This window comes from Panthera tigris, chromosome B2 (assembly GCF_018350195.1).
Source record: "Panthera tigris isolate Pti1 chromosome B2, P.tigris_Pti1_mat1.1, whole genome shotgun sequence".
Taxonomy (NCBI): domain Eukaryota; kingdom Metazoa; phylum Chordata; class Mammalia; order Carnivora; family Felidae; genus Panthera; species Panthera tigris.
In genome coordinates this window covers 29,191,628-29,211,328 of record NC_056664.1, presented here as the reverse complement: position 1 = coordinate 29,211,328, position 19,701 = coordinate 29,191,628, and the positions used below count along the sequence as shown (strand labels likewise).

The following is a 19,701-nucleotide window of genomic DNA, read 5'->3' as shown; positions in this document are numbered from 1 at the left end:
GGGCACATTCTTTGACATTTTTCTCTATCTAGACTTATCACCTATGTCTCATGACTTTACTATCCATAACTGATGAATATCCCTAAATGTCTCTTATTTTGACCCCAACTTCTGCTCTAAGCTCCAGGCTCACAAATCTAACTGCTTATTGGATATCCTCTCTGAAATCCCTAATAAATATCTCAAATTAGTATATACTAAACCGAGCTCTTGTTTTTACTCGTCAACTCTGTTTCTCTTCCAGGTTTTCCATCAAGAAATCGCACCACCTTTCATTTGGTTACTTGGGCCCAAACTTGAAAAGTCATTCTCTTTCTCAATTCCCCCTCATCATACTTCATTTCTTTAAAAAATATATTTATTGGGGTGCCGGGTGGCTCAGTTGGTTAAGCCTCCGACTTCGGCTCAGGTCATGATCTCACTGTTCGTGAGTTCAAGCCCTACATCAGGCTCTGTGCTGACAGCTCAGAGCCTGGAGCCTGCCTCGGATTCTGTGTCTCCTGCTCTCTGCCCCTCCCCCACCCACACTCTATCTTTCAGAAATAAACATTAAAAAATTTTAAATATATATTTGTATATATATAGATATATAGATATATATAGAGAGAGAGAGAGAGAGAAAGAGAGAGAGAGAGAGAGAGAGCGCACACACATGGTATATGCCAGGCTCTCTTTTAGGCTCCTGGGATCAGTGAATGAAATAAAGATCTCTGCTTACATTTCTAGCAGGGGAGATAATGCTAAGGAAAAAAGAAAATACAGATCAAGGTAAAAAGTATCAGGAGGGCAGGGGTTATAGTACTAGAATGTTCATGAAGGCTCAGTGAGGTGAAATTCAAGCAAATTCTTGAAGAAGGTGAGATTTTTGGCTGTATGGATTTCCAGGAAAGGAGGCTTGCTGGGAGAAGGTATAGCTAGAGCAATGTTCTATAGCAGAAGTATACTTGGCATATATGAGGAGCAAACAGCAAGGAGGCCAGAGTGGCTGGAGCAATGTGAATAAGAAGTTGTTGGAGAGGCAAACAGAGAAGTAAAGCAGTGTCTGGATTGGGAAGGGTCTTGCAGGTCAAGAATTTGGCTTCTTGGAGTGCCTGGGTGGCTGGCTCAGTTGGTTAAGTGGCGGACTTCTGCTCGGGTCATGATCTCATGGTCCGTGAATTCGAGCCTCACCCTCACGTTGGGCTCTGTGCTGACAGCTCAGAGCCTGGAGCCTGCTTTGGGTTCTGTGTCTCTGTCTCTCTGCCTCTCCCCTGCTTGCACTTTGTCTCTCTCTCTCTCTCAAAAATAAATACACTTAAAAAAATTAAAAATTTTTTTTTGCTTTTATTCTTGACTAAAATAGAAAGTCATTACAAGGTTTTGAGCAGAGCAGTGACATGACCTGGCCTACATATTAAAAGGATGACTTTGAAGGTCGAGCTGAGAATAAATTGTTCAACAGTTTATTCTCATAAACTGAGGGTCACAGGGTGGGGAGGAATGGCAGAAGCAGGGTGACATGTTAGGGGGTGTTGGTGACTCAGAGCAGGGCAATGGTATTGGAGGTGGAAAAAAGGACTGATTTCTGGGTATGTTTGAAAAAGTGCCAGCAGGTTTTGTAATGCGTTGGATTTTGGATGTCAGGTGTGACAATAAATAAATAAATAAATAAATAAATAAATAAATAAATAAATAAGAAAGACTCTAAGGTTTCTGGACTGAGTAAGTAGGAAGGTGGAGTTGCCATCAACTGAGACTTTAAGACATATCCCAAATCTGCCCACCTCTCTCCACCTTTACCCCAGACCAAGCCACCATCTCTTTTCCCTGGACCACCAATGTGGTCCCTAACTGGTGGCCCTGCTGTCATTCTCATTCTCTAGTCTATCTTCACACCTACATTAGTAGTAGTTTTAAAATGTAAATCAGTTGGGGCACCTGCGTGGCTGCAGCTCAGGTCATAATCTCATGGTTCATGAGTTTGAGCCCCATTTTCGGGCTCTGTGCTGACAGCTCAGAGCCTGGAGACTGCTTTGGATTCTGTGTCTCCCTGTCTCTCTGCCCCTCCCCTAGTCTCTCTCCTCTCTCTCTCTCAAAAATAAAACGTTAAAAAAAAATTAAATGTAAATCAGTTGTGGGGCACCTAGGTGGCTGTTGAGTCAGTTGAGCATCTGACTCTTTAAAAAAAAAATTTTTTTTTATTATGTTTCTTTATTTTTGAGAGTCAGAGAAGGACAGAGTGCGAGTGGGGGAGGGGCAGAAAGCGAGGAAAACACAGAATCCGAAGTAAGCTCTAGGCTATGAGCTGTCAGCACAGAACCAGATGTGGGGCTCAAACTCTCAAACCGTGAGATCATGACCTGAGCTGAAGCCAGACTCAACCGACTAAGCCACCCAGATGCCCCAAGCATCTGACTCTTGATTTCACCTCAGATCACGATCTCTGGTTCAAGCCTGGAGCTGCTTGGGATTCTCTCTGCCCCTTCCCTGCTCTCGCGGGACTGACTTGCGCGTGCACGTGCACGCGCTCTCTCTCTCTCTCTCTCTCTCAAAAATAAACTTAAATGTAAATCAGCTGTTCAAACCCTCAGAATAAAATTCAAGTGCTTTGCCAAACCCTACCAGGTTCTGTATGACTTGGCCCCTGTTGAACTTCCTGATCTCATCTCCCATAGTCTAGCCGTACTGGCCTTCTGTTTTACTTCAAACTCATTCCTGCCTCAGGGCTTTTGTGATGTTCCCAATGCTTGGAATGCACTTCCCTCAAATATTCATATGGTTGCTTTTTTATTCAATTTCAGCCTCTATTCACATCTTATCTCCTCTAAGAGGCCCTATTGTAGTATTGATTTATTCTCTTCCACCTGTCACTCTCCAGCCTCTTCCTTCACTTTTTCTTTAGAGCACTTATTACTTAAGATTATATTACACATGTACTTATTGTCTATCATCCTCAATAGGTTGTAAGCACCATATAGGTAGGAATTTTGTCTTTCTCATTTTTATATCCCCAGCCCCTAAACAATGCCTAGCCCAGAGTAGGCATTAAAGTATTTATTGAATGAATGTGAAACTTACATAAGACAGTAAGTATAAAAACTTGACATGGTACCTTGCACAGAGGAAGCAAAGAGAAGACACTACACTCTGAGATCTCTCCTCAAACCTCTCTGGCCATCTCTCCTCAATCCCCTTGTCAGGTTCATCCTTGTCCTTATTTGGCCATCAAATGTCAGCCCTCCTCAAGGCTGTCAGGTTATCCTGAGCCCTCACTTCTTCCCATTTGACATTCTCCTCAGGTGATTTCAGCAACAGATTCTTCAGAGTTCTATCCCAACCACCATGTCTTGAGTAGCCCCCAACCATTATTCTCTATATAGTACCCCCAATCACAACCTGTAATTATTCATCTGTTCACTTTTGAGAAAAACAGCCTGACGATGGGATCCTAACAGCTAGGCCATGGAGCTCAGGTTGAACATAACCTCACAGAACACCAATGTCAGACAAGGTTACTGTGACTGTCATAAAGTAAGACAAAGTTTAGAATCTTTCTAAACACAAAGATAAGATCATTGTGCAAACCATAAATATTAAACAGCCCCCTCTCAGCTAAAATGAATGTTTTTTTTTGACCAGCCACAGCTTTAGCCATGTTTCATTCCTCCCTCCTTTTAGGTAAGATTAAGAAGTGCAATCATAGAATTGCCCTCACTTCCTGACAGCACCCAATCCACAACAATTTCATTTCCTTGACCCCTCCCTCCAAATCACCTAACACAAACCTTTAATTCTGTCATTCTTAACCCTCTTAGGGAGATGGTTTCTGCAGACGAAATAAATCCAACTGTTTAACCACAGGTGTGTTATGTTCCTCATGGTCTTTGGCTAGAGGGTATTGACACTTTGTCTTATTCTCTGTTGCATCCACAAATTTTAGCAGAGTGGCTGAGGACATTCATCCTGAAAGTCCAATTATTTTGCGTAATATGTAGCTGCCTGAATAAAGAGTACTTTTCCAAGCCTCAGTGGCAGCTAGGTATTGGCCACAAGACTGTTACGGCCAGTGGCACAAAGTTGAAGTTGTGTTAGCTTTAAGGAAATTTCCTCCAACACAGGTGGTATCCTCTGCCCTTCCTGGTCCATACTGAGTCTTGGAGCATGGATAAGCAAGCTAAAGCTTCACTTCCCAAACCATGAATAAAAGAATCTTGACTCAAGGAATTATGGAGCTGAAACCTGGAGGGATGGGTTCTGAATACCTGAGGACCTTGTGGTGGCATGATGCCTTGGACTACCTCTGAAGCTGTGAAACATAAACTTCTAAGACTAATTTTGTTCTGTTACAACTGAACTGAAAAGCTGATAAACTGGGACATAGCAGGCACTTAATATTTAGGGAATAAATGTTTCTATGCGTATGGTTTAACTGCCACCTATATGCAAAAAACTCAGATATGCAGCATTTATGTCACTAGTTTTAATCTAAATACCAAACCTATATGTGCAAATACCTTTTTTATCTCTCTTCTTGGAAGTCTTAAAAGGAAGCTCACTAACTTCAAAAACAAATTAGCAGCATTATGCCTGTTTTCTTACCTTTTTTTAAAATGGTAGTTATGCAAACCAGAAAAACCTAACATACTAAAAACTAAAACCTAAAATACTTTCATTTTGATCTATTTTCAAATTACTTTTCTTCCATTCCAGTCCCCAAGTCTATACCATCATCACAACTCACCTGGACTACTGAAGTTCCCTTCGAAGGCATTTCCAAGCCTGGCCAGCTGTATATATTGAGTGGATCTTCTTGAAAAACTAATCTAATCCATTATACTCACCTGCCTAAAACTCTTCAAAGGCTTCGGTCTTAAGACCCAAATCTGTGTTCTGCAAGGTTCTGAGTGGTCTAGTTCCTCTTTCTTCTGCCTCATCTCCTACTCTTCCCAACTCTAAGCAAACACCTTTGCTTAGACTTCACTCTCCCACCTCACTTCCTTCAGGGCTTGTGTAAAGGTCACCTTCCCAGTCTCCCTTTATTACATACTCCCTTTTCATCATGTCTTGCTTTTGACAAATGCAACCTTACACATGTTCATGATTTTATGACTAACGGTGTCCCCTATAAATTCATTGGTTTTGTCTCTGTTATTTCTAGTGCTTAGTGTATTGTCAGGCCCACAGTCACTCCACATATATTTGCTGAAAGACTGTTTTGTCATTACCACTCCCATAAACATCAAATCTACAAACATGGGTAAAGTCTTTAAAAATTACTCCACGGATACTTGGCCTTTCTTTTTTCCTATAAAATTTTACCCTTGAACGTAATACAGCCTGGTGTGTACTTGATGCTTATAGGTTAATGGGACCTCACTGGTTCCTTCAGATTGAAAGAAACTCAAGCATTGTCTTCTCTATTACCACTGTATATGAACAAATGAAAGAATAAAGTTGACTCCAACAAGAACAGCCTCATCTGTACCTCCAGAGATGACTGGAACACAGGGATTGAAGAAAATGCTTGTTTCCACTGCATTTATTACTAATATAAAAAAATGTTAAAAAGAAAAAAAATTCATTCTTTCTCCAACGGCTCTCATCCTTCCCTCTTGCCCACACAACTCCTGACCCATTTCCTCAGGGCCAGTTCAAAACTGAGCCTGTTCACTGCCGTTTTCACAGAAAACAACCAGTGCCAGGGATGCAGGGAAGAAGGTTAGACGAGGGCGACAGTACTGTCCAGGTTCCACCCAAAGGTAGGCCGGGTGGAGATTCACAGAATTCAGACGAAAGGGCTGGTGGCCTCACAATGACATAGTCTAACTAAAGTGGGCTGGAGAGGAGACAGGGTTGCCCATCAGAAGCTTTAGAGGACATCTCATGGGCTTGTGTCAAACCCAGAAAACCCGACACCAGGATGGGGAGACCAGGGAGGCAGTCTTGCAGAAAGGTTCACAATTCTCCCACGTTGGGAGGTGTGGAAAGTCTAGAGGGCACCGAGTCTCACTTGTTTTGGCAGAAAAACTTACTCTAGTGTTGGGAAGTCACAAAGATGCCACGGACACTGAGAGAGGCTACGTACGAGGGGATGCACAGTTTCACAAAGCACAGTGATCACAGACCAGAGCGGTGGGGATCATGCTACTGACGCAGAAACTACAAAATCCAAAAGCAGGGAGAGTGGCCTTTCAGGAAGTATCTCTGCACCAGTCATCCATACTCAACCCCAGGTCAACCTGGTGAGTTTCACAGAGCAACTGGCAACTTTTGGGGTAAGGGTTGTCACATAAAAAGGATTTAAGCAGCTAGATGGGAATGGTAGGAAATTGCTCCAGAGCTCTCAGGAATCGAGGGCAGTACTGGGGGCTGGGTGGGCAGATGCACAAGAAACAGCACCAAAGAGGTTTCCTGTTCAGCAGTCAGTTGGTGAGGGGGAAGAGGATCCAGGAGGCAGTTGAACGGAGCAAAGATGGGGTCCCGAAGGCGAGTCTCTGGAGGCTGGATCACACACTGGGCACCAGTGATGAAACACAACTCTGAACCCCAAACAGGAAAGTGACAGATGGGGGTGGGTGTCACTGACTGAGGGTGGTGGGTGGAACAGCCTCACAGTAGCCATCACAGGGCCACAGGGAAATATATGGCCGCTAGGTCACAGAGGGCTCCTTCCAGCCTGGATGGGAAGGCACAGTCTCACAGAGGCGGTCCATTGACGCCTGGGTGGTAGAAGGCACAGAGGTCCTCATATCGACAGTGGCCCTTTTTGGCAAAGTGTCGGCAGACAGGGCGGTTGGATTTGTCTGTGAACAAGTAAAAATTGGGCAGTTTAAAATATAAGAAAGAAAATAAGATATAACAAAAACCAGAAATAGAGAGGGCAGTCAGATTTCCTACTCCCTACCATTTCCAGGTATTTATTTGGTAGTGGTAGTGATAACGGTAGTCATTCTCTGGCAGAAAAACACATTCAGGGCTACTTCTACTTCAAAAGGACAAAGGATAGCCCAAAAGAGAAGAGTCACAGGCATTCTGGGAGTGATGAGTATTGAATGTGTATAGGCATTTAAAAAAAAAAAAAGGACCTCACCTTCCATAACTTGGGGGCCATCCTTGGGTGGGCAGGCATTTTTGATAAGAGACCAACTTTTGAGCCTTCGAGGATTTCTCTGCTCTTTGTGAAAGCCTCCCCTGGAAGGACCCCCATGGCCTGGTCCAGGAAAAGGAGGTTCAGTATTGGCCCCCCACCAACCACGACCATATGGGCCACATCTGGGGCCTACGCCCCCCCGAATTGGGCCTCTGCCCCGGGGAGGAGGTGGGAGACTCAGCAGTGGTGGAATCATTGGTCCCCTTGAGCCTGGAGGACCTCTGTGAAGAGCTGGAGAGAAAGAGAAAGACAGACACGGAAAGGTGATCAGTGGCCACCTTAATCCTGAGAAAAAAGCCCTGTGTTTTTGTTCTTTTACTTTTTATTGAAGTACAATATACATAGAGAAAAATACGCCAATTTTAAAAGCACAACTCAATTACCATCAAAGTAAACACACCTGTGTTTTTACCACCCAGGTGAAGGGATAGAGCCTTCTTAGCACTCAGAAGTCCTCCCCCCATTTGTGCCCCTCCTCCCCCACTATTCCACCCTCCTCCCCAAAGGGAACCACTATCCTGACTTCTAGCACCATAGGTTAGTTTTTGCCTGTTTTTTGAACTTCGCATAAATGGAATCATACAGTCTGCATTCTTTTCTGTCTGGCTCCTTTCGCTCAACATCGTGTTTGTGAGATTCATCCAAGTTGCCTGTAGCAGGAGTTCGTTCATTTTCATTGCAGTGTAGTATCCCATTGCATGCACACACAACAACTTATTTATCCATTCTACTGATGGTGGACATGTGGGTGGATTCCAGTTTGGGGCTATAACGAAAAATGCTGCTATGAACATTTTTATACATGTCTTTGTTACACATATGTATGCATTTCTGTTGAGGATAAACGTAGTATAGGTATTGTTGGGTCCTAGGGTATATGTATGGTAAAATTTAATGAAGTCAAACTTTCTTTTTCAAAGTGGCTGTACCAATTTACACTCCCACTGGCCATTGTTCCATAGCCTTGACAACACTTAGTAATATAAATTTTTTTCATTTTTGCCATTCTGGGGAGTTTTTGTTTGTTTTTTGTTTTTAAATTGCGGTAGAACACGTAACATAAAATTTGCTTTTTTTTTTTTAAAGCAAACTCCATGCCCAACATGGGGCTCGATCTCACAACTCTGAGATCAAGAGTCGCATGCTCTACTGAATGAGCCAGCCAGGCACGTAAAATTTGCCATCTAAATATTTTTAAGTGCATTTTTCAGTAGTGTTCAGTAAATCCTCATTGTTGTGAAACAGATCTTTAACAACTCTCCTTTCCTCCACTCAGCTCCTGGCAACCACCATTATACTTTGCTTCTATGAATCTGACTACTTCTGATACCTCAAATAAGTGGAATCATACAACATTTGTCTTTTTCTGACTGGCTTGTTTCATTTAGCAAGATGGCCTCAAGGTTCATCCATGCTATATAACACACAAGGATTCTCTTCCTTTTTGGGGATGAATAATATTCCATTGTATGAATATACCATATTTTGTATATCCATTTATCTCTCAATAGACACTTCGGTTGCTTCTGGCTCTTGGCTATTGTAAATAATGCTGCAAGAATAGGAGTGTGCAAATATTCCTTCAAGATCCTGCTTTCCACTCTTTTGGATATGTACCCAGAAGTGGGACTGTTGTATCACATGGTAGCTCTATTTCTAATTTTTTTGAGGAAACGCCATAGTGTTTTCTATAGAATTGCATCATTTTACTATCTCAGCAACAGTGCACAAGGGTCTCAACTTCAAAGTGGTGTGTTTTTATCTTGCAGTTATTTGACAACTAATGATACTGAGTTCTTGTTCACATGTTCTTGGTCACTTAGATCTCAGTTTTTGAGAAACAGCTGCTCTGGTCCTTTGCCCACTTTTCTAACAGGTTGTCTAGAAGAGTTCTGTATATATATTCTAGATATGAGCTCTTTATTGGTTATACTTATTGCAAATATCTTCTACTCTCTAGCTTCCTATTAATTTCTTAATGGTGTTATTTGGTTGATAAAAGTTTAATGTAGTTCAGTTTATCAATCTTTCCTTTATGGTTAGTGTGTGTGTGCTTCTTGTCTGTTTAAGAACTCGTATCTCCTCTAAGACTATGAAATGTATTTATTTTCTTTACCTTTAACACTCAGATCTACAGTTCACGTGGAATTGATGTTTACACATGAATAGTTCAGATTTCATCCCCCCCACCCGTGAATATCCAATTGATCCAGCATGATCTACTGCAACATCCACTATCTCAGCTCCATCTTCATCACAAATGAAGTGTCTACATATGTGCAGGCCTGTTACTAGTCTCTTTGTACCGAGATACTGATTTATGACAATACCACATCATAGTAACCATAGTTTTACAGTAATAAGTCCTCCTATTTCAAGACTGTCTTTGCAATCTCTCAGCCTGATCCTTTGCATTTCCATGTAATAACACAGAAGGCTTATTTCCATTATAGGGATTGTAACTGGGAATGCATTGAATCTGTAGATCAATTTGGGAAGAAGTGACATTTTTACATCATTGAACTTTCCAATCTGTGAATATACAACATTTTTCCATTAATTTACGTAAAGAATCCCTGATGTTTTGGTTTTGAGTCCTTCCTGGGTTGTAGTCCCTCCCTTGCTCCCTTCTCCAGGATCTAATCAAAGGATCAGAGCCCCCTTGTCCTCACCTGACTTGGGGTCACCAGGCTTTCCATTGGCCATGGGGGGAGGGCCCAGAAGGCTGGGTGGTCCTAAGAGTAGACACGAAAATATAGTCACCAGAATGGACTAAAGTACTGATGATCCTGTTATGGTTTTCTGCTACTCATCCTTTAATCCAATCAGTACAGCCAGATATATTCTCAGCAGTGTTACAAGTTGTTAGCCCATCTATCTGCCCTTTCCTCTGCAAAGCGTTCTCAGAGTTTGCAAAAAAAAAAAAAAAAAAAAAAAAAAAAAAGTAGAGACTCAGTCAAAATGAGCACACAATGCGGAAAGGATACTTACAGCTTTCTCTTTCCCTCACATAGTTGCTATCCAAAACATCCCAGGTGATTCGAGAGGTAATCCAATTCCTCTCCCTAACTATTGGCCAATCAGAGCGATCCCTTCACACCTCCCGCCCCAAAATAGTTTAGAGAAGGCAGCATTTCCACTTTCTCTGTGCAAGTCTGGTCACAAGTTGTTATTCTAGACATCGCAATCTGCAACCTCTCCAGGCCCCCCCCCCCCCCCGCTTGCCTTCTGCGGCTGCGCACACGAGCTCTTTATCCTTTTCTCCCTTGTCTTCTTCAGAAAGGTTAGGGGCCGGATGGAAGTTGAGGAGTCAAGGAAGAGAACTCGCTCAGGACTCCACATCGGACAGCCTCCTATCCCCGCCCCAGCGCTTGCGCCCTTCCTCCTTCCGTTAGAGCCCCCTCCCCCGCGCCTTTTCAGACCCCATCCCCTTGCCTTGACCAGCTGACAGGCATGTGCACACCCCTCCCGGGCTCCTCACCTATGGGACTCCCATCCTCCTCGTCTCCAGTCTCTTCCCGCTCTGGCAGCGGGGGCTGCTGCAGTGGCGGCTGCTGCTGCTGACTCTGCTTCTTTCGTTTCGGCATCGTGGTTGCGGCAATGGCTGCAGCGGGATTTGGAGGGTAGTGAGGAAGGGGCACGCTGGGATTCTGTTTCCGCTTCCGTTGGGTGGACTGAGAAGCTGAGGCTCCTGCCCCTTCATTTCCGGAAGGCTCCGGGGAGCCTTTGTGGGGCTCGGTCTCTGCCAGACGATAATAGAGGCCCAAGCCTTCTTTTTGTTGCGTTCCTATAAATGCTTAAAAGAAAATTCCTCTCTTCTCTCCTCGCTGAAAAGACCCCACAACCGGCTCCTCACAATGTGCCATAGAGTCGATAGGCTGTCGGGCCAGAAGGCCTGAGACCGCTGTCGCACCTTTAAGTCGCCACATCCGGTCCCGGGTTACCATGGTAACAGCTGAAGGCACAACTTCGTGCCCTCTGACCTCTCTTCAAAAGTCCTTGTCCCGCCTGGGTTTCCCTCCTCGCCCGCGCTTGCCCGTATGATCTGTGCCCTTATCATCGTCCCACAAAGAATTTTGGTCCCACGAAGGTGGCGCGCCCAGGACTCTTTAGACTGCCACCCGTCCCTCAAGACGTCTGACCCTGTCCCCAGTGTAGCTCAGCAACTTGACTTCATTGCCAAGACACGCAGTCCGGTCTTTCCACAAAGGTCAAGCCCGGGGGTTGCTAAAATATCTTAAGCGCATCCACGCCTCTCTCTCCCCCAGGTGGTAGGACCCGCCCTCTGCTCCACCCACCCCTCCAGGTGAGTGGTAGCTTCCCCCAGCGCGCAAGGTAGTGATGACACGCGTCCCCCCTCTTCCGAACGCGAGTTGGTAGCGTCCGTGACGAAGTTAGCTTGATCCTCCCACGCACGCCTCCTTCCTCGCCGCAGCTGCGCCCTGTCCATGCCACTGAGTCTCACGTGCGGGTAGCCCACCCCGCATCTTCCTCTCGCCTCGCTGCCAGAGGAAAGTGGCTGTATTTCCCTTCGTCCGCCTTCCACCCAGGCCACTGGGGCGAATCGGCCAGGCCCGCTCGCTGACGTCACCTCATAGCCCCGCCCCCTCAAGGGTCCCAGGCCCTTGCGGCGGGGGTTGCCCGGGGGGAGTCCGTTGAGGCGGCCGGAGCTCGGCGGAGGTTGGGCCAGGTGACTGGTCCAGGCCATGCCGAGAAAGAAACCCTTCAGCGTGAAGCAAAAGAAGAAGCAGTTGCAGGACAAGCGGGAGCGGAAGCGAGGTCAGTGCAGGAGCGAGGGGAGGGGGCGGGGCTCGGGCTCCCGCACCTCTGGAAGGAGGGGTGTGACGGCCGCACCTCTGCGGGGCGTGGGAGTGGGCGGTGGCCGCGCGCGGACGCTCGCGGGCCACCGCAGAGGGGATTCTCCTTACCCCAGGCTCCTTGGAAGGGGTGGGAAAGGATGGATAGTTGGGGGAGGGGAACCCCTCTAGCTCTAACCGGGCGCCATCCCCGCAGGTCTCTGGTGGAGGAATGACTCCCCCCACGCACATCCGGTAGGGTGTTGAGCGGGATGGCTGGGAGCCCCCGGCCTCAAAAGAAGTGGGGTCTTGTGAGGAGAAGCCAGGCTGACCGAGGAGGGGGGTCTTACAGCCCCTTAGAACCCGCCAGCTCGGCGTCACCAACTCCTCCCCGCAGGGCTCCAAGATGGGCTGCGATCCAGTTCCAACAGCCGCAGCGGGAGCCGGGAGCGGCGGGAGGAGCAAACCGACACCTCAGACGGGGAGTCTGTGACCCATCATATCCGCAGGCTCAACCAGCAGCCTTCCCAGGGGCTGGGTCCTCGAGGCTATGACCCAAATCGGTGAGAGTAGGCGGGGGAGGGGGGTGTACTGGTCCGGGCTTCCCCGCCTACCCGGATGTGAGAGTATTGGGGGAAACTCGGCTATTGCTGGTGGAGGAGATGGGGCTGGGATGCCACCGTTCTCCGCAGGCAGCTGGGCTCACCGGAGCAGGCCACAGTTCTCTCTTCCGGAGGGGCTGGAGAGAGTTCTTGGTTTTTAGAAGGGCGAGGCTTAGGGGAAGGTCGAATACTGTGGGAAAGAGAGACTTGAGGGAGGGCTTACTGAAAGGAGACTTGAACAACTCTGAAGAGAAAGCTCTACGAAGTTGTCTGCCCAAGAGGGGAGTTTGTGGTCACAGGATTGCAAGAGATGGCGCGGTCCCTGTCCCATTAGATACCGGCTGCATTTTGAGCGAGACAGCCGGGAGGAGGTGGAAAGGAGAAAGAAAGCAGCCCGGGAGCAAGTGCTACAGCCGGTCAGTGCTGAGCTGCTGGAGCTGGACATCCGAGAGGTCTATCAGCCTGGCTCAGGTGAGAGCTCAACACACGGATGTTTGGGAGAGGCAGTGAGTGGGCTCGGGGAAGGAGCTTGGAAGAGGAAGACCTGACTGCCGGGAAGGAGAGGTCTGCGATGTACTCTTGAGCCCTGAAACTATTCTTAGACTTACTTGGACTTTTTCTTGATTTCCCAGTCCTGGACTTTCCCCGACGTCCTCCTTGGAGCTATGAGATGTCCAAGGAGCAGCTAATGAGCCAGGAGGAACGTAGCTTCCAGGAGTATCTTGCAAAGATTCATGGGGCTTACACCTCTGAGAAACTCAGCTACTTTGAGCATAATCTGGAGGTGAGAATGCAGTGGGGACAGGAGTGACCTTTCATCAAATTGGTCTGGGGTCAGGTAGGAGAGGGACTCCAGGCTTAGGTACTCTTCACTGATGTTGTCTTTTTAGACATGGAGGCAGCTGTGGCGTGTGTTGGAGATGTCTGACATTGTCCTGCTTATCACTGATATCCGACATCCAGTGAGTACTGGGAATGAGGGTGGCAAGGGGGAGGGGGAAGGAAGATTCTTGTAGGGTAAAGCACAGAGGCAGAAATTGGGAGCTGGAGAAGTATCTTTCATTTCTAGTCTTCTCTATCAGTATGACTGATGTCTGCAGTCAGGAACTCAGTCTTTTATTCATCAGTATCACAGCTTGCCACTTCTGCTCTGGTTAATTGATCCTTTTTTTTACTTCCCTTTGATGAAAAACTACATAATTTGTTTCCCATCCCACCAGAGCTAGACCCATAGAAAGTTCTAGTGTGGAGCTCCAAGGGATTCTGTGAAGGCAGCTAGGGCTTCCCCTGCTCCATCATGTTAGTCACTACAGAATTCAGCCTCACCTGGAATAGTGGTTAAGACAGTGGTTAAGGCTCTAGTCTCTGCTGCTAGATGACCCTTGTGTTAATCTGGCTTTACCACTTCACTGTTGTCCTCTAGTGAGAGAAAGGGAGGTCTGTGGGAACATTTAGGTTGGAAGTCCTTAACAACATATATACACGCATTGGTACACATATGTGTGCACTCACATGCACTCACACAGCCACACATGCTTGCCACAAACATGCACACGCGTATGTGTGTGCATACGCATGTGTATAAACATAAGTGCGTGCACATAAAAATAGGTGCGAAGTTTGATCCCAACCCCCACCCCTATTCCTGACCCCAGCCTTTATCCCAGTGTGCTAGGTATCACTATTTCCTTGTCTTGTGTTTGGCTCATTTCCATTCCTAATTAGGGCCTGTAAGAAGTTCCCCAGACACAAATGCACAGGTATTGCTTACCATTACTTTATTTTCCTAGTTTAGTTTGGCTGATTTACCCTTTTACCCCAGAATCTGCTACCACTGGAGTCTTGTCTCTGAGCTGTGCCTGGTGAGTGGGGAGCTAGAGGCAGAGAACTCTGGGTTGATCTCTCATTGCTCCCTCCTCTCACCAACCCTGTCCCAGGTTGTGAATTTCCCACCAGCACTTTACGAGTACGTGACTGGAGAACTTGGGTTGGCCTTGGTCTTGGTCCTGAACAAGGTGGATCTAGCCCCACCGGCTCTCGTCGTTGCCTGGAAGCATTATTTTCACCAGCACTATCCCCAGCTCCACATAGTCCTTTTTACCTCTTTCCCTCGGGACCCACGGACCCCACAGGACCCTAGTAGCGGTGAGTGGGCAATGAGGAAGGCAGTATGGGAGAGGTGGGTGGTAGGGGACAACAGGGAGAACAGAGAGGCTTGTTGACAAAGGAGTCCCTGATATTGGTCTTAAGGGTGGTGGGTGAGATGGGGTGCATAAGCCCATGTGCTAACACTGTTGTGCCCTCTGATCTCAGTTTTGAAGAAGAGTCGGAGACGGGGGAGAGGATGGACTCGGGCACTGGGGCCGGAGCAGTTACTGAGAGCCTGTGAAGCCATCACTGCGGGGAAAGGTATATACTTCTTAAGAGGGGAGCTGTGGGACGATATGTGGAAAGCCCAAGGCTTGAAGTCATTTTGCTTACCTTCCTTAAAGTCAACCCCTTCTTTATGGATGTAGGCAAGAAGCCAGAGGGAGGGGTAGAAGAGGGAGCAGACTGACTTGGTGGCAACAGAGGCAGCAGGTAGACAGGAGCCCCAGTGGTCTGTTGCTTTCAGTCTTCCCAGTATTTTTCTGAAACAAAAACATTCATATGATTTCTGTGTGGGGTCAAGTGAAGGCTGGGGAGAATGTATTGTGCAGGTTGGCACTCTCGGGGCGCCAGTTACATCAGCTGTGCAGTGTATAGTCTGTGCAGTCATTTATGGTGGCCCTAGGGAGAACCTTCATCATATTCTGCTTCTTGGAACAGTGGACTTAAACAGCTGGCGGGAGAAGATTGCCCGAGATGTGGCTGGGGCCACCTGGGGAAATGGCTCTGGGGAGGAGGAGGAAGAAGAGGATGGACCTGCAGTCCTTGTGGAGCAGCAGACTGACTCAGCAATGGAGCCAACCAGCCCAACCCGGGAGCGCTACAAAGACGGAGTGGTGACTATTGGCTGTGTGGGTAAGGAAGCAATGGCCCATGCATGGCAGCCTCCTATGAGGTACAGAGTTTCACTCTTTGGAAAAGGAGGGTGTCGGCAATAGTGGAAGTATCCTGGCACCCCTGAGTTAAATTCCCCCTTTCCTTAGCTCTTATTAATTTTGAGGAAGTTATTTACCCATTCTGAGTCTTAGTTACTTTGATTTTTAGAATGGGGATGCTGATACCCAATTAGAATGGATGTCAGGAATGAAGGGAATGGCATACAGAGAGCCTAATGATGCCTGACAGATAGTGATAATGGTAATAATCACGATTGTTGAAATTTAATATTTATGTGGTACTTACTATGTACCAGGCGTTATTCTGAAAGACATAGATTTTAACTGTTTACATGGTAGTAATCAATAGTAGAGCAATCATTAAATCAGAGCAGGAGCTTTGTTAGCATTAGTATCTTTCTGAGCCTTATCCCATTAAGTTTGTTGTCAAGGAGCATCTTCCCTGAATTAATAGCCTTGTCTCTGCTCTTTTTGGGGAGGAAAGGAATGTATGATTAAGGCCCAGAGACCCTTTCCTTTGCTGTGGGACAGGCAGTCCTGAGGTTTCATTTACCTCTAGTTCTTAGCAAATATTTACTGAGTGCCGGGTGCTGTTCCAGGGACGGGTTATGCTGTTGTGAAAATGGCAGAGAAGTCCTTACCCTCACAGAGCTTATTTCCTTGAAAGTAAATTGATTCATGATTTGAAATCATATTATTTAGGGGCATTGAAAGGTAGAGAGTGATCCAGTGAGGAGGGTTCTCATGCAAAACTCCCTCTGAGAAGAGCCCAGGATGTTCAGAGGAAGTAGCTATTTGGAGATAATGGGAAAAGGGCCTTCCTGACCAAGGGGTCAGTAAATGAGAGGGTCTTCATGTGGGAATGAGCTTGGTGATTTTTGGATAAGCCTGAGTGTCAGGGCATTGGGGGATGGGAGCCATGGGGTTGAGTAAGATGGAGGAGAGGGGCAGGACCGGGGAGTTCAAGGTGAACTCAAGTGTGAAAGCTACTGGCTATAGAGCTGGGGCCTGGGATCTCAGTTGGGTAAGAAGAGAAGTAAGGACATGAGTTCAGTATTGAATAGTGGTTCTGTACTAGGGTCAGAGTTAAAGATGTGTTGGAACTGAGGAAACAGAGTAAGTGAGCTGAATTGATAGGATGTCAGGGCAGAGAGAGTGGTGCCTGTGGTTGAGATTTTGAAGGTGTGAAGTGACAAGGTCCAGAGTACAACCTTGACAGTGGGTAGTTGAGGAAATGATCTTTGGAAAATAGATGCAGGCACCGAGAGGTCAGAGTGCTAAACAGAACACCTGTGCAAATACCAAAGTCACCCAGAATGATGGAGGTGGTCCTGAAGAGAGCAGCAGTGAGCCCCCAAGGATTTATAGTCTTCTTCTTGGACAAGTTGTAATGATTATGAGATACATGTTTCACTTGTGTTGGGCATTTGGTCTGCTGCAGGCACTGAACCACACAGTTCTATTTGTTTCTGTTTTATTTAATCCTGACTACTCACTTGTAAAATGAGGAAAGAGGCTCAGAAAGTGAAGCAAATTGCCTTGAGGTTACAAAGCTGATAAGTGGAGAGGCCAGGATTCAACCCTGCCATCCCAGAGCCTGATTTGTTTGAAACTTTTAAGGTTATACTGCTTCCTTGATTTCTGAGCTTTACTTCCCTTTTTCTCTATAGCTGTTGTCTTACCTGTCACAGAGTAGGGATCTGTCCAGTGTTAATTTTCCTTGCCTTCTTTAGGTTTCCCAAATGTGGGAAAGTCCTCGCTGATCAACGGGCTGGTGGGGCGGAAGGTCGTGAGTGTCTCCAGAACCCCCGGCCATACCCGATACTTTCAGACCTACTTTCTCACCCCTTCTGTGAAGCTCTGTGACTGCCCTGGCCTCATATTCCCCTCCCTTCTGCCCAGGCAGTTGCAGGTATGAGGTATGATGGGGCAGGGAGGGAGAGAAAGCAGAAGGCCAGGAACGGGCTGAGCATTCTTGTTTCCCCTCAGGTTTTGGCGGGGATCTACCCCATTGCCCAAATTCAGGAGCCATACACCGCAGTGGGCTATCTGGCCTCTCGAATCCCTGTGCAGGTCCTGCTTCACTTGCGCCACCCAGAGGCCAAGGATCCCTCAGCAGAACATCCCTGGTGTGCCTGGGACATCTGTGAAGGTGGGCTCCATGTTCCTGGCTTCTCCCCTTGCCCTTTACCCTGCTGTATCTCCTCTCCTCTTCTCAGAGGTTCTGCTCTTGGTAAAATATCTGGCTACTCATGCTTGGATTTCTGTCGTGGAGCCAGCAAGATCTGTGGCCTGGGATGTTCCAGAGAAAAGTGGAAGGACTACGTTATGGGAATAGGGTGATGGTGACTGGGTCCGGTTAACGGCTTCCCTCCCCATTATTCTTTTCTCTCTTCAGCCTGGGCAGAGAAACGTGGTTATAAGACAGCCAAGGCAGCCCGGAATGATGTGTACAGAGCAGCCAATAGCCTCCTGCGGCTGGCACTGGATGGCCGCCTCAGCCTGTGTTTTCATCCGCCAGGCTACAGTGAACAGAAAGGTCAGACAGCCAGTGTTCCTGTGCTATGATGTAGGCAAAAGGCTTTGTGGCCCAGGGTCAGATCTGGATTCTACACCTGTCAGCCAGCTCTGTGTTACTAAACATCTTTGAGACAGTTTCCTGGTCTGCAAAACCAGGGTGATAGTTGCCTCCTGGTAAGGTGGTGGTAGAAAGTAGAGTTAATGTATGCAGAGCTATTGTTCGGTGCCCAGCCCATGGGAGTTTGAATGAATGAATGAATGAATGAATGAATGCCAGCAGCTACAGAACTGATTGTTACTCTTAGTTTTTGCTTCTTCCCCATCTTTCTCTGGCTTTAGTTCCTTGCTTAAAACTCTCCTCCATTCTTTTCTTGTTTTGGTTCCCCAGGCACCTGGGAGTCCCATCCGGAGACCACAGAGCTGGTGGTTTTGCAGGGCAGGGTGGGGCCAGCAGGTGACGAGGAGGAGGAGGAAGAAGAAGAGCTGAGCAGCTCCTGTGAGGAGGAGGGAGAGGAGGACCGGGATGCGGATGAGGAGGGGGAAGGGGATGAGGACACCCCGACTTCAGCTCCAGGGTCCAGCTTGGCTGCCCGAAACCCTTATGCCCTTCTGGGCGAGGACGAGTGCTGAGTCCTTGCCCTGTGCCATCTGCTCCACCCAGTATCTCTGCTTTTGGACTGACCTGAGGGTACCTCCCCTCTGCCATCCCAATTGTGAATAAAGATTGTCTGCTTTGTAGCCCCTTCCCCAGATGGGCTGAGGTGAGAGCGGCTGTTTTAGGCCGACAGTTGTGGGAGACTTCTCTCTTCTCCCTTCTTTTCTCATGCATTCTTTTTGGGAAGGAAGAGCTCTCTTAAGGGTTACTTCACTGGGTTCTAAGGCTCTGAAATCCACTGTCTCTGCTTACTTTCCCATTCTGCACTTTATGGATCCTGTTATCAACATGGGGCGGGGAAGTCACTTCAGGCTTTGAGGCCTGGTCTAAATCCAACCCTCTTTTTGAGTTCATGCCATTCCTTCCTTCTCAGATTTGAGCAGCAGCCTTGTGTGTTCCTTGCTGCTAGACCTGGGTTATACTAGGATCTTTTTGGAGAAGAAGTGGTAAGAGGTGTGACAAGCTGATGTCTCCATGTGAGATTTTTACAGGATTTATTGAAGTTCAACAATTACTTTTTGAGGGTCAGCTGTTTGTCTGGATCTGTGCTAAGTACTGAGCATATAAAGATGCACAAACAGGACCTGACCTAAATGTGCAGCTTTGCCGTGATTAAGATCCCATTTTCAGATACCCAAGTTTTTGGATTAAGAAGGGTATGTGATGTTCTCCAAATCTTTGGGGCTCATACACTATAATTCTAGGACTTCCTGTTGATAGAATTTTTAGTTAAGACAATGTTTGTGAAAATGGTGATTAAATGTGTAGAAGTAGCATCTTAATTACTGGCAAACAACTAGTGTGCACACTTACGATTTGAGCAGACCAGTGTTAAGCTTTATTATTTAAAGGTCTACATGCATGGAAGGTCTGTGAGATTCATAAGGGAGGGCACAGAATCAGCCTTCTGAATCCCATTTGCCCTGGTTTTGGAATGGAGCTAAAATGAGCAGTG

The 19,701-nt window shown here is 46.9% G+C and overlaps 2 protein-coding genes across 4 annotated transcripts; one reads left to right on the top strand and one right to left on the bottom strand.

The window, feature by feature from the left end:
• Positions 1–5,490: 5,490 nt before the first annotated feature.
• Positions 5,491–11,042, bottom strand: PRR3 (proline rich 3). 3 transcript variants are annotated; one of them, XM_007099090.3, is made up of 5 exons: positions 10,611–11,042; positions 9,802–9,864; positions 7,713–7,895; positions 7,070–7,360; positions 5,491–6,782 (listed from the first exon to the last, which is right to left on the bottom strand). In XM_007099090.3, the coding sequence occupies exons 1-5, from the start codon at positions 10,714–10,716 to the stop codon at positions 6,676–6,678; spliced, it is 750 nt and encodes a 249-aa protein (XP_007099152.2). In that variant the 5' UTR covers positions 10,717–11,042; the 3' UTR covers positions 5,491–6,675. The 3 variants fall into 3 exon arrangements, with proteins under 3 accessions (XP_007099152.2, XP_042841821.1, XP_015396773.1); XM_042985887.1 differs by lacking the exon at positions 10,611–11,042 and adding an exon at positions 10,355–10,498; XM_015541287.2 differs by lacking the exon at positions 7,713–7,895.
• Positions 11,043–11,162: 120 nt separating this feature from the next.
• Positions 11,163–18,856, top strand: GNL1 (G protein nucleolar 1 (putative)). Its single transcript, XM_007090611.3, has 12 exons — positions 11,163–11,908; positions 12,323–12,488; positions 12,862–12,998; positions 13,160–13,311; positions 13,418–13,489; positions 14,465–14,672; positions 14,841–14,936; positions 15,336–15,530; positions 17,305–17,483; positions 17,561–17,723; positions 17,970–18,110; positions 18,480–18,856. The coding sequence occupies exons 1-12, from the start codon at positions 11,836–11,838 to the stop codon at positions 18,719–18,721; spliced, it is 1,824 nt and encodes a 607-aa protein (XP_007090673.2). The 5' UTR covers positions 11,163–11,835; the 3' UTR covers positions 18,722–18,856.
• Positions 18,857–19,701: the final 845 nt, after the last annotated feature.

Coding starts and splice junctions, on each gene's coding strand:
- PRR3 (XM_007099090.3), bottom strand. CDS start 10,716: ATGCCGAAACGAAAGAAGCAGAGTCAGCAGCAGCAGCCGCCACTGCAG. Junction 9,865..10,610: donor GGAGGATGGGAGTCCCATAG/GTGAGGAGCCCG, acceptor GTCTACTCTTAG/GACCACCCAGCCTTCTGGGC. Junction 7,361..7,712: donor GACAGAAAAGAATGCAGACT/GTATGATTCCAT, acceptor CTTTCTCTCCAG/CTCTTCACAGAGGTCCTCCA.
- GNL1 (XM_007090611.3), top strand. CDS start 11,836: ATGCCGAGAAAGAAACCCTTCAGCGTGAAGCAAAAGAAGAAGCAGTTG. Junction 12,489..12,861: donor CGAGGCTATGACCCAAATCG/GTGAGAGTAGGC, acceptor CTGTCCCATTAG/ATACCGGCTGCATTTTGAGC. Junction 13,490..14,464: donor TCACTGATATCCGACATCCA/GTGAGTACTGGG, acceptor ACCCTGTCCCAG/GTTGTGAATTTCCCACCAGC.